The following is a 12,927-nucleotide window of genomic DNA, read 5'->3' on the forward strand; positions in this document are numbered from 1 at the left end:
CTTTATAGATGGTTGTGAGCCACCATGTGGTTGCTGGGATTTGAACTCAGGACCTCTGGAAGAGCAGTCAGTCCTCTTAACCACTGAGCCATCTCTCCAGCCCTCTGGTGCACATTCTCAGTGGCATGTGACAGCAGCTGTCAGACTGACGTTGCTGCTCCTGCAGTAACAACTTTCTCTGGTGGTCAGGGCTGAGGAAGAGCTTGGGGTTGGGGTTGATGCCACCCAGCCCAGCTCTGTTTATCACCTACTATCTGCCCACCCCATGCCTTCCAGGGACACAAGAGTAACTCAGAAGCCTGCCCACCCACCTCAGGTCTGGCCCACAGAGGCTGTGAGCTTCATTCTTGAGCCAACTACCAACCCCAACCTGGCAGCCCTGGGCCAAAGTGGGAACACCAGAGGCCAGCAGGTCAAAGTGGCCTTGCTGCTCCTGGGTTACTGTGTGGCCACCCTCTCTAGCTCCATCCTTAAAGCAGATCAACCAGTTTCCCATGAGCCCCAAGGTCCGCCCTCAGATCAGCGTCAGTCACAGCAACCAGCTTGGGTGAGGCCCTGAGGGGGTCTACTCAGCATCACCAGCACTCAGGGGGCTCCTTGTCCTGAAGAGGAAACTGAGACTCAGGGATGTGCCAAAATTCCCAGGGCCTAGAGTAGGGTGGGAAGGGCTACTGGTCAGGTTCAACCCCTCTGTCCAGGGACAGTGGCCATGGACCTGCAGAACACAGATTGCCGGCAATCTCAGGGTGGTGGCGGCGGCGGCGGCGGTGGCGGCAGCAAGCTGACTCTGCCCACCGAGAATGGCTCCGGCAGTCGGCGCCCGAGCATCGCTCCTGTTCTGGAGTTAGCAGACAGCTCAGCCCTGTTGCCCTGCGACCTGCTGAGTGACCAGTCAGAGGATGAGGTGACGCCCTCGGACGACGAGGGGCTCTCTGTGGTTGAGTGAGTGCCGAGTGCTCCTCAGTGGGAGGGAGAGGTCCCAGTGTGGGCATACTCCATCTATGGCAATCCCTGCTTCGCAAATGCGGTCTTTGGGGTAGGGCACCAGAGCAAGGCCGTCTACCCCACCCCAAGCCTGGTCCTGGGAAGCACTCGTGAGCACTCTGACAGGGGTGTGCTAAGCTGGAGTCATACATAACGGGGTTCACAGGACCCACACAGTGGCATACATGGCAGGGTGGGCGGCGGAGCAACCCCATGGTGCTCAGCCACTGAGCTGTCTGCCCTCGGTTACGCCACACATCAGGTTGGTGTAGAGCCAGGCACTGACCCGAAGACACTTCTGCGCTCGCTTTCCAGCTGGTCAGCTCTGGGGCGTGGCTCACCTCAGTTCAGGTGGATGTTCTTGGGGCAGGATCTATAGACGTCACCAGCAGATGATTTGGCAAGACTTTGTCCAGAACCAGAGACTGCAAGCCTTACCCCACGTTAGCCATCCTGGCTGGGGGACGGGGATATGAGGCCAATGTCCCTGTTTGAGACCAAGGGGGACTTCAGTAAGTCCTCAACAGTTTAGCTACCTTGGCCTCAGTCGGGACATCCTCCTGTTGGGATCTTCTCTGAGGTTGAGGGGTCATTTGTAGGGCTTCCAATTTCCTGCAGGCAGAAAGTATGTGGGGCCCTGTGGCGTGAGAAAGCAGGGCTAGAGGGCTGTGGCCAGGGCTCAGTGTTAAAGCCTGCCATGGCATGCACTGTGTCCTGTGGGGTGGGGAGGAGGAGCAGCCTTCAGAGAGGCTAGCCCACTGGGAGCACAGACCTGAGTACCTGTCTGTCACCTGGGTGCCATGGGCATCACTAAGGGGACTAATGATTACAGCCCCCGTGTTCTCCTCAGCTTCCAGGCTTCAGAGAAAGAGAGAGTGGGAGGGTGAGAGAGAATATATATGTATATATATGTGTAGAGGTGGGTATTACTTGTATATGCCTGTGTTTGTGTGCACATACGTATGTTTGTGTGCGAGTGTATTGTGTGTTCATGCATGCACATGTGCACATGTGTCTTTTCTTCCATATGTATGTGTGTAAATGTCTGCTTTGAGTATGTTTTGTGTGGATTTTTTCCCAAGGGATGCAAGGCTCCCTTCCCGTCCCCCTCTGAGTGGCTGAGGGCTGCCTGTTAGGAGACTTCCTTGTGGAAGCGACACTCCCATCCCAGCCCTGCTGAGCCATTCGAGGGCCAGTGGACCTGTCCCAGCCCTGGCCTAGGAAGCAGGGACAGGTCCCTGAGGTGTTATCTCATGTGGCTGTCCCAGGCAGATGTATGAATCAGGAGTTGGGGGACAGTAAGCCATCTCTGCTAGCACCGGGTGACTCTGTGATACTCCAGATAAAGGGCAGCTTTGAGGTGGCGAGGCTACTATGGGGTCACACCATGCTGGTCTCTGTCTTCATCCAGGTACGTGAAAGGCTACCCCCCCAACTCCCCCTACATTGGCAGCTCCCCGACTTTATGCCACCTCCTGCCTGTGAAAGCCCCCTTCTGCTGCCTGCGGCTGGACAAGGTAAGGCCGATCAGCTGTGGCCATCTGACATCCCACTTTTGGTGACACCGCATTTGGTTGTGCTACAAAACGATGCAGGAGCACCCCTCTCTGCCTCCCTGCTCTGACCTCACGGCGGCCTTTTCTGAGTCGGCTGAGGGCCGACTAGGACTGTCGTGTTTATCACCACACACCCGTGTGCTTCCGGAGGGTGAGGCCATCTCTTCCTCATGTAGCCACACTGCTGGAGTCAGGCAGAGCCAGAGTCCAGGGTCTTTGTCATTCTTTAAGGCAGCACATGCCTGCCATTCCCCCTTCTGTCTTCCTTGTTGACCTTTGAAGATCTTGGAGTCTGTGGCTGGTAGGACAGGACTCAGTCCGTGATAGCGCACAGCTCCTGCACCTGGCCTGAGCACACTGGAGAAAGGTGGGGCTCAGCTGGCCACATCTCTGGCCATGCTGCCCCCTATGAAAGTGACTGTTTCCCTATGGTTCAGTGACTGCAGACATACGGGCAGGATAGCTCCTGACCCGCCCGACTCTACATCACTGCCTTAGTTCTAGGCCCCTCCAGTAGTTGTCAGCGTGTTACCAAGCGGACAGTGTCTGGATTTCTATAGCTAAATGCTGCCTTGGCTGCCTTCCACCAGGTTTCGTGGTGCCAGCAGGACTTTAGTGGCTACCAGCAGGCTGAGCCCTGGTGGCTGGTGGCTGGTGGCTGGCTTCCCAGGGCTCCTGTGTGCACCATGTGTTCCTGCTGTTGTTGGCCTACCTGCTTCTCCTGCAGCCAGGGTGGTGCCCAGCCTGGGTTCCCCTATATCCCTAGGGCTGCAAACACAACAGCTACGAGGATGCCAAGGCCTATGGGTTCAAGAACAAGCTGATTATTGTCTCTGCTGAGACGGCAGGCAACGGGCTCTACAACTTCATCGTGCCGCTGCGCGCCTACTATCGGTCCCGCCGGGAGCTCAACCCCATCGTGTTGCTGCTAGACAACAAGTGAGGCGGGGTGCAGTTCCTCATGATGCCGTGCATGCATGTGTGTGTGTGCGTGTCCCCTGTTGTCTTCTGTGGCCATGCCTTCCTTCCTTCGCTGACCTTAGCAGCTTCCTCCTCTAGTTTCTCCTATAACCTCTACCTTATGTCTCCACAACTGAGAGTCCCAGGTGGCAGGACCACAGGGATCCCCAGAACCACAGCCCCCTTCATCCAATGACCCCAGAAGCCTGGCAGCCAGAGCCTAAGGTCCAGCCCTATGCTTCCTGAGCTGAATAGTAGCAGATCCTTTGACCTTAACCGCCCTCAGCCCAGTGTTTTGGGGGCCCCAACAGTGTGGAGAGGATAAGCCATCGAGCAGATGGCACCTCCAGGCCCTGCTGTCCCCACAGGCCCGACCACCACTTCCTGGAGGCCATCTGCTGCTTCCCCATGGTCTATTACATGGAGGGATCTGTGGACAAGTAAGCTGAGAACAGCATGGCCACAATGCCTGCTGTCCCTCTCTGCCACCCTCCCCAGACTGCCTCAAATGGACAGTTGGTCCCAACCCAGGGGAAGGGGTGCTGGGGGACTGGGGCTGATCCTGCAGCCATATTGCTTGCCCTGCACAGCCTGGACAGCTTGCTGCAGTGTGGCATCATCTATGCTGACAACCTGGTGGTAGTGGACAAGGAGAGCACTATGAGCGCTGAGGAGGACTACATGGCAGACGCCAAGACCATCGTCAACGTGCAGACCATGTTCCGGTGAGCATCCACCCATGGGAGCTAACTAGGCCTCATGATGAGGGCCACGGAACCTACCAGAGTCCACATCCCTGACTGTGGTCCCTGTAAGAGACAGCTATGACCATGGGGCCCATTGGAGTTCAAAGGCCTCACCACAGGACCCACAAGAGACTGCACTTCTATGACTGTGGGACCCACCACAGACCCCACAGGCTTGACCCCAAGATCTACCAGAGACCAACCCCAAAACCATACTAATGGGACCCACAAGAGGACACCTAGTCATGACCACCAGATCCACCACAGACCCCCACAGCCCTGGGACCCACTGAGGCCCTCGGCCCTGAGTGGATGACAGCTCCCACCACCATCCCTCCCACAGGCTTTTCCCCAGTCTCAGCATCACCACGGAGCTCACGCACCCTTCCAACATGCGGTTCATGCAGTTCCGCGCCAAAGACAGCTACTCTCTGGCTCTTTCCAAACTTGAAAAGGTAAGTGGCTCCTCCTGCCAGGAGACCTTCACTGAAGAGCCCAGAGAGAACAGGACAGAGAGGAAGGGGCAGGGCTGTGGGAGCACTGGCTGCTGCCTGCTGGCCTGCAGGAGCTGAGGAGACAGGTTCAGCTGATGGTGCTCTCTGTGGCGCTACCTCCCCGGAGCACCTGCAGGTCGGTGGTAATTAGCCAGAAACTGCTAACAGATACCTCAGCGCACCGGGCACCAGGCGCTGCCTCTGGACTCTACAGAGTGGAGAGACCTGCGTTGATCACACAGCAGTGGCGCAACAGTGGCAGAGCTGTTGTACTTCTGACACTGGAGTTCTGTGGGAGGTATCAGGTCCCATGGGAGGCATCCACTGGGCCAGATGTGGCCCTCGGGCACAGGGACTCAGCAAGGACTCAGTGGGACACACTAAGGACCCAAGGAGAGTCTGTGTAGCTCTGCGTATGGTGGCTTGGCCCTTCCTGCTCTTCACACGAGGGATGGTCAGGTACTGGGGTCGGGACAGTGGCAGCCATGTATTAGGATGAGGAAGAAGCCATGGCTGCCAACACTTGCTGTTCTGTGTGAGTTCCAAGTTCAACCTGGGCCAGTGTGCTTGTGGAGAGCTACCGGGGACCAGCACAGCTGACCGAAGAAGACCCAGGAGTTGTCTGGGACAGGGTGTGTGAGGCCCTGGGTTCAAAATACAGGATGTGTCTGCAGGTCCTGGGTCCCACTCTCTTCTCAGAGCCCCAGAATCTCCCTAGGCTCTGGGCCTGAGAGTGTGAGGGGATACAGCTAGCTATTCAAGCCTGCTGGCCAGAAGTCTGTTGGCATATGCACAGATGCACATCCGTGTATACATACCATGCACATACAACACATGCATATGTATACATACATGCGCACATGCTTATATACCACTTATGCACACAAAATGCATCCTGGACATACCACACAGATGTGTACATACATATGTCCTATGTCACATCCTATGTCCACATCTTTACTGTGATGGCCACCTACAATTCTTTGTGCCATCCGAGGACCCCTTTCTTGCAGCAAGAACGGGAGAACGGCTCCAACCTGGCCTTCATGTTCCGCCTGCCATTTGCTGCTGGCCGAGTATTTAGTATCAGCATGTTGGATACGCTGCTCTACCAGGTCAGCTGGAATGCGGAGAAAGGTGGGCAGGGTCCCGTAATCGCTGGACGAGAGTCCACAGCCAACCTACGGCTGAAATCTGGTCCCGCTGCTCTGAGCAGGCCTCCCCGGGTCCCCCCCCCCCGACTTGCTCCTGCTGGAGCATCAGGTCTCTCTGCCCTCAGGGACACCCTGGTACCACTCTGGGGGTTTGGGTCCTGGTGCTTTTTGGACTCCATGTGCTGGGTGGCAGGCAGGTGGCTTCTGGGTGTGGCGGCTGGGGCGTCTGCCTCACACGGCCCTGCTGCCCCACAGTCCTTCGTGAAGGACTACATGATCACCATCACCAGACTGCTGTTGGGCCTTGACACTACACCAGGTTCTGGCTACCTCTGTGCTGTAAGTGGGGGGCAGGTGTGTGTGTGGAACCACGGGTCACAGGCACCCCTGGGGCTCACTGTAGCACCGGGGCTCTGGGTGCTGTCGTCACTTCCTTCAGCTCGGGGTTTCCCACTCGTTACAGATGAAGGTAACTGAGGATGACCTGTGGATCCGTACTTACGGCCGCCTCTTCCAGAAACTCTGCTCCTCCAGCGCCGAGATCCCCATCGGCATCTACAGGACCGAGTGCCATGTCTTCTCCTCTGAGGTGCATTCCCAGTGCCTTATAGTTCCCAGTGCTGAGGAGTTGGGTGTGGCTTATGTTCGCCATGGGCTCCTTCCAGGCAGGTTCAGTGTCTAAAGCACGTGCCTCTGGTGAGGGCAGCTGCCACTCTGGGAAGAACGGTGACCTTGGGAAGCACCCCAGAGCTCCAGGGGGACTGGCATGGTGTGGGGGAGGTCTGGCACAGCTGGTCTGCTTGATGAGGCAGCACGCCTCACACCGTCCTGCCCCCTGCGTGTTCTGTGTGGACTTGGAGAGGTTAAGGTGCACTGGGGAGGGGCAGACACACCCCGGGGTCCCACACAGCCCTTGCTTTCCTTTGCAGCCCCATGACCTCAGAGCCCAGGTGAGCACCCCAGAGCCCAGGTGAGCACCCCAGAGCCCAGGTGCAGTTTCTGCTTCACCAGTACTTCGTGGAGTTCTTCCGTACCCCGATCAGACCCCTGGGAAGCAGGCGGGAACGGAAAATGTGTTGGGCACTGAGTAGTTCAGGGTGGGGGCATTTAGCAGTTACCGCCCCCCCTCACAGTGTGTGGAACTAACTAAGGCAGGAACAGATCACCCAGAATTCCAGCCCATCATCCGTAGCCCTCACCCAGCTCCATGTACATTAGCAGGTCACACCGTAGCCACAAAGTGGCAGGTGCCAAATGGTCTGTCCTGACTCCACACCTCATTATCCTTCCCAGCCTCCACAAGGTACTGCCTGATGAGACCCCCACATTTTCCCCAGTACCTCACACACCTCCTTAGTCAGGCACAGCCTACCACACCTCGTCTCTGTTTGCTGACTCCCAAGGATATGTTTGGCAGTGACACCTGCACCATCTGCGTGTGGGTAAATTGTGGGTCCCTAGGATAAGGTCAGGATATACTGGCCTAGAGGGACCAGGCCAACCCTAGATATGATGGCCCAGAGAGGCTAAGGATCCACCCTCAGCCCCAGGGAAATGGGACAGGCTGGCTCCGTCCTGGACCAGACTTTGAGCAGGACCAGGAAGCCAGGCAGACTGGGGTACAGATGGGAAAATAGAACCCCACTGTTCTGGCCCGGAGAAGGCTAGAGTTCACACTGTGGGTGCAGGGCCCATCTCCTCTCCTGGCACCTCATGCCACAGGGGGGCCCGGCCATAGCCCTCCTGCCTGCCCAGTCTCAGATCTCGGTGAACATGGAGGACTGCGAGGACACTCGGGAGGCCAAGGGGCCCTGGGGCACACGGGCTGCATCCGGCAGTGGCAGCACCCATGGCCGTCACGGGGGCAGTGCTGACCCAGTGGAGCACCCACTACTGCGCCGCAAGAGCCTGCAGTGGGCCCGCAAGCTGAGTCGCAAGAGCAACAAGCAGGCGGGGAAGGCACCGGTGGCCACCGACTGGGTCACCCAGCAGCGGCTCAGCATGTACCGGCGCTCCGAGCGCCAGGAGCTCTCCGAGCTGGTCAAGAACCGAATGAAGCACCTGGGGCTGCCCACCACTGGCTATGGTAAGGGCTGGCAGCACGGCAGGGCGGTAGGACCACAGCACCTCAGCCATTGTGCATCTCGTATCTGCCTGACCCTACAGCTGGGGTGGCCCCAGCTCTCCCATGATGAGCCTACTCAGCACAGGGCAGAGGGGTGCCTGTACCCATGTCGTATGGAGAAGGTTCAGGGTGACCCACAAACTGACTCATTTCTACCACTCTGGAGCCTCAGTTTCCCCGCCAAACAGTAAGAGATTAGACTTAGAGAAAGAGAGCCAAGCCAGCTCCCCCAAAGCTTCAACTGGGATACAAGTCCAGTCTTCCCATTCCGTGAGAGACATGAAAGGCAGGGAGTTGGCGGGACTGTAGCTCACCCCTGCGCTGGTCATTGCTGCCACAGTCATCAGGGACAAGAATGGCCTACACATTTCTCCACCTATCCCATGTCCCTCCCAAGGCAATCACCACAGCTCTGTTGCTCCAGAGTCAGTCCTAGGGGAGCCTCTGTGTGAACAGATTTTTATAACTCCCTTCTCTCTCTGCCATTTTGGGGTAACACCTGTGAGACTTTCATCAGGACTTCCTCTGGAGATGTTGCCTCTTGATGAGGTCAGAGGGGCCCAGGGTCTCCGCTCTGGCCTGTGCCTCTCCCACTCTCAGCATCTCAGTGCCTTTCATTGCCAAGGCCCACCCTGCATGTGGACATCCATCGCCATCCTAGAGACCCCTCTATGTAGAAGGAGCAGCCCAGGGGTCCCTGGGGCTGGGCCATGCCTAGGGCATGGGGAGTACATAGTGGGCATTCCGGGCATGTTCACAAGGCAGTGGGAGGCTTGGAGAAAGGCCTGAGGAAGACTGAGGCCACCAGAGCCCTCCCAGCCATGTGTACAGTGTGGAGAGTGACCTCCTCAGTGCTTGGTCAGCCTTGGTAACCTGCTGTTCCAGGAAACTAATGACCAAGGCTAAGGGATTCGCGCCTTGACGAGCCTTTGCAAGCACTAGCAGATGCAAAGTGGAGCCCATATGACCTCCTGCCCTGTACCCTTTAGCCTCTGCAACCCAGCCCCTGCCAAAGCTTGCCAGATAAAGCCCAGATTCCCTTTGGCAGCTGACTTGCTTCCGAGGCCACTAGTGCTGGCTACCATTCTCCCAGCGTGGACAGTGTCTGCGTGCAGCTGGCCACTGTCCCACACCGATTCTACAGTGCCAGCATGGCCACCCTGCCACTGCTTGCTGACCTGTCTCTCTCTCTCTCTCTCTCTGTTTCTGTCTGTGCCTTTCCTATGTGTTCCATAGAGGATGTAGCAAATTTAACAGCCAGTGATGTGATGAATCGGGTAAACCTGGGATATTTGCAAGGTAATTCTGCTCCAGTGAATACCGGCCACCACACAGGGGATGTGCCAACTGTTTGCCACCTTGGTCATGCCAGGCAGTGACCAGAGGAGAGGGCTTTGTGTGTCCACAGTGGGTTCTCAGACCTTCTGCCTTCCTCCTTGGTTGGTTCTAGCTGAGGGCCGTGGGAGCCCAGATGATGGAGCCCACCCTGGTCCCAGTTCTGTTAGGATGTGCCACGCCACCTAGCTTTGCCCTGACTAACACCTGTCAGGCACCATCCTGACAACAGCTGGTCTCTCTGGCTAGTCCCAAGAGATGCCCAAAGTCCCTGTGTATCTCTGTGGGGACTCATGAGGATGGAACTTAGGGTTGACATTCTGTGCCAAGGCATAGACAGACTTGGATGCTCAAGGCAGGTAGACTTGGGGCTCCAGGAGAAGTCTTGGAGATCGACTTCCCGTCTGGGCACCTCCCCTAAGGGGGTAACCCCCCCCCAGGCCCAGAGCAGAGGCTAAGCCACTGCCTTTCGCTGCCTCCCCTCAATATAGGTTGTCAAGGAGTTTTAGGGGTACCTGAGCTCAGCGAAGCTGGGTCCTTGTTTGCAAGGATGGGTGTGGGCAGCCACAGAAGCGAAGTGTTGGCATCTCCTGGGCTAGTGGTTGTTCTCATCCTACCACACATAACAGCATTCACGGAAGCCAGGCCCTCTGCCAGGCACCGGGCACTCAGGGTTCTGATCTAGGACTGGTGACTTCCTGCACCCTGTGTGGCTGCCAAGCAAAGGTGGGCAGGCAAGGGCGTGGGCAGCTCCTACAGGGCCACAGATGCTCTTGAGTGTCCACTGAGCTTCACCTGTGTGCTAACTGGGGAAAATGTGCTGGGACTGAGCAACAGGAGCTCCCAGTACCCTACAGGCATCATGGAGCCACATCAGGATGCCTGGCCAGGATGGCGGCACCATGCTCAGAAAAGGGAAACCCATCAGGGAGGAGTTGGGCCAGGGGTACCGCCCCTGGAGGTACCCTGGTTCTGCGATGAGCAAGCTAAGAGTCAGGTTATTACCCTTTAGCTGCACAGGGAAATCGATATAGAGGCCCAGGGCCTGACGAGGGAGCACTTGGCTTGGGGGAGTGGGAGGAGGTGAGGGTACGAGGCAGGGGCATGACCTGTTGGGAGTTTCCAGTCTAGAAGTGTATTCAAGCCAGGTCTTGTCCCCACCCCTGCCCCTGCTGCCCGCCTTTACCAAGCACAGGGCCTATCTCAGGGCAGTTAGCTTGCCTTCCCCAGCCAAGCAGTTAGAGTCAGTGCCACAAGACTGACCACGGCCCCTCCCTTGCACTACAGCTGGAATTTGGCATGGCCCCCTCAACCCAACACTGAGCTAGGCCTAGTTCCACCCCAGGCTTGCTAGTCTCAGACATTCCAAGATCTAATCCTTGTTGGAGAAGCAGCATTGCCCACCCCTGAGGAGGGAAGATCTACCAGCTTCTTCTCACAGCCAGGGCTTCTAGCTCCACCCTCGGGATGACTGATGGTGGCCCTGACAGACATAAATCAGTGCTGTGGCCTGGAATGTGTGCACACCTGAATATTCTTGCTTCTGCACAAACCCTGCTGTCCCTGCATTACCCATGCCACTGCATGAGGGACTTGGTCCCAGAATCACACACCTCCCTTTTGCCTCACAGCATGAGTCACACATTTGGGGATCTTCATTGTAGGATTTGGGGGAAAAGCAAAAACTTATGCTCATGGGATAGAACAGCCCTCACATATGGGGGCAGGCCACCAGGCCTTCAAACCCCGCAGAAGTAGACAGAGATGTTGGCTCCATTTCGACCACCCTGGTACAGACTGTTTGAGGTGCCCTGCACCCATTTCTCAGAAGCATTTTGTGCCATATTCTGAGAGCTGAGGCATGCCTGCCCTGGCTCAGTTGGCTACCTGGCAGATTCTTCAGTTTCATAGAAGGGTCAGTCTCTTAGGGCTATGTCTAGCATGACCAAAGGATAGAGAAATGGAAGGGTAGAGAGTGCTCTGTCTCAGGTCACCTTCATTTTGAATATCCATTAAGTCCAGAGATACATTTAAATATGAAGTAGGTAAACTGAGGCCAGCAAGCTGAGGGTCATTTCAAGGCACCTGTGGCCGTGGTACCTTGCTGGCCAAGCACGGGTACTGATGAGATAACAGGCTGCTTCTCCAGACTGTCCATGTTCCCATGAGTCACAGTCCATGGTCACCCTGGGGTTACGAGCAGCAGCAGAGCCACAACAGGAGGGAATGACCCTGTTCTCTGAGCAATGAGTCTAAAGTACAGGGAGTAGAGGTGGCCTTCCAGTCCCCAGGGGTGGGGCTCCTGCAGGGCCCTTCAGGGACGGTAACAAGAAGGCCTGAGCAGCTTATACACGTGTATGTAGGTGTGGGGTGGATGGACTCTGGACTCTGTGTGTGTGTGTGTGTGTGTGTGTGTGTGTGCGCGCGCGCGCGCGTGCGTGCATGCGTGTGCGCGTGATATGGCTGTGCATGTGGGTATTATAGGCATGTGGGTGTGTCATATGTGCAGGTGACCAGTAGTGTTTATGGGTACATACCTGTAATATGCAGGTCCATGCATATAGATCCTTGCAAGTGTGGATATATAGGTGTACACAGGTGTGTTTAAGTGTACACATATATGCAGGTGGAGGCATGCATGGTTATGCACAAGTGTACTCACGTATTGGTGTAGGCATGTGGGCACGTGGGCATGCCCATACAGATCTATAGGAAGCAGGCATGTACAGGTGTACTAGGTAGCTCTGCTCTGGCCCCACACTCGGGTGAGATGCCTTCTGCGGTCGGCTCACAGCCAAGCAAGCTACTCAGACAAGTAGGAACCAGTGCTCTGCTGTTCGATGGCCGAGCCCTGCAGAGTGCAGGCAGGAGCTGGGAACAGGTGACCAGAAAGGAGGGACAGGTAGCTCCCCCGGCTCCTTGGCCCTGCAGAGCTGTGCCGGGCGGGGCTGTGGTGACACCTAGGCTATATGCTTTACAGACGAGATGAACGATCATCACCAGAACACCCTTTCCTATGTGCTCATCAACCCCCCGCCAGACACGCGACTGGAACCCAACGACATTGTGTGAGTACAAAGCACTGGCCATCCCAGCATCAGGCCTGGTGGAGTGGGGAGGAAGCACCCCTGGCACAGGGCTGGTGTGGCTGCCATTCCAGGGCCTTCCTTCCTGTCTTTTGCAGGTACCTCATCCGTTCCGACCCCCTGGCCCATGTGGCCAGCAGCTCCCAGAGTCGGAAAAGCAGCTGCAGCAACAAACTCTCATCCTGTAATCCTGAGACCCGGGATGAGACTCAGCTCTGAGCTCCATGCTGGGGTAGACAGGACGACAAGGAGAATAGAGGAGACATTGTCACAGGCTGGCCTGGCCCAAGCAGGCTGCATTATGACTTTATGCAGTGGCTCCAAGACCTGCCCCAAGAGAGGAAATCCTCTCAGTGGGGCCAGTATTGAGACCACTGGACCAACCTAGGAACTGGCATGAGGCATTTTTTTAACCTATTTTTACAAATCTGAATGATTTGCATCTCTTTACATAGCTGTACCACAACTCGTGACTGGGGTCTGGCCA

General features: G+C 56.6%; 1 protein-coding gene across 7 annotated transcripts in view; it reads left to right on the forward strand.

Annotated features, from left to right (window-relative positions):
* The window catches only part of Kcnt1 (potassium sodium-activated channel subfamily T member 1), a 50,739-nt gene extending 37,957 nt beyond the window's left edge, over positions 1 to 12,782 (forward strand). For 3 of the 7 annotated variants that reach the window (XM_052181063.1, XM_052181061.1, XM_052181062.1), the window contains 14 exons: positions 699 to 942; positions 2,396 to 2,501; positions 3,307 to 3,479; positions 3,869 to 3,940; positions 4,091 to 4,225; positions 4,590 to 4,701; positions 5,754 to 5,855; positions 6,150 to 6,233; positions 6,358 to 6,483; positions 6,824 to 6,844; positions 7,650 to 7,980; positions 9,256 to 9,318; positions 12,335 to 12,422; positions 12,539 to 12,782. In XM_052181063.1, coding sequence (XP_052037023.1) covers positions 699 to 942; positions 2,396 to 2,501; positions 3,307 to 3,479; positions 3,869 to 3,940; positions 4,091 to 4,225; positions 4,590 to 4,701; positions 5,754 to 5,855; positions 6,150 to 6,233; positions 6,358 to 6,483; positions 6,824 to 6,844; positions 7,650 to 7,980; positions 9,256 to 9,318; positions 12,335 to 12,422; positions 12,539 to 12,659 — 1,778 coding nt within the window. In that variant the 3' untranslated portion in view covers positions 12,660 to 12,782. Of the gene's footprint in view, positions 1 to 698; positions 943 to 2,395; positions 2,502 to 3,306; positions 3,480 to 3,868; positions 3,941 to 4,090; positions 4,226 to 4,589; positions 4,702 to 5,753; positions 5,856 to 6,149; positions 6,234 to 6,357; positions 6,484 to 6,823; positions 6,845 to 7,616; positions 7,981 to 9,255; positions 9,319 to 12,334; positions 12,423 to 12,538 lie in introns of all 7 variants that reach the window. The other 4 variants (XM_052181064.1, XM_052181066.1, XM_052181067.1 and 1 more) reach the window with 4 other exon arrangements.
* The last annotated feature ends 145 nt before the right edge of the window (positions 12,783 to 12,927 follow it).

Source organism: Apodemus sylvaticus, chromosome 5 (genome assembly GCF_947179515.1).
Source record: "Apodemus sylvaticus chromosome 5, mApoSyl1.1, whole genome shotgun sequence".
NCBI classification, from domain to species: Eukaryota; Metazoa; Chordata; class Mammalia; order Rodentia; family Muridae; genus Apodemus; species Apodemus sylvaticus.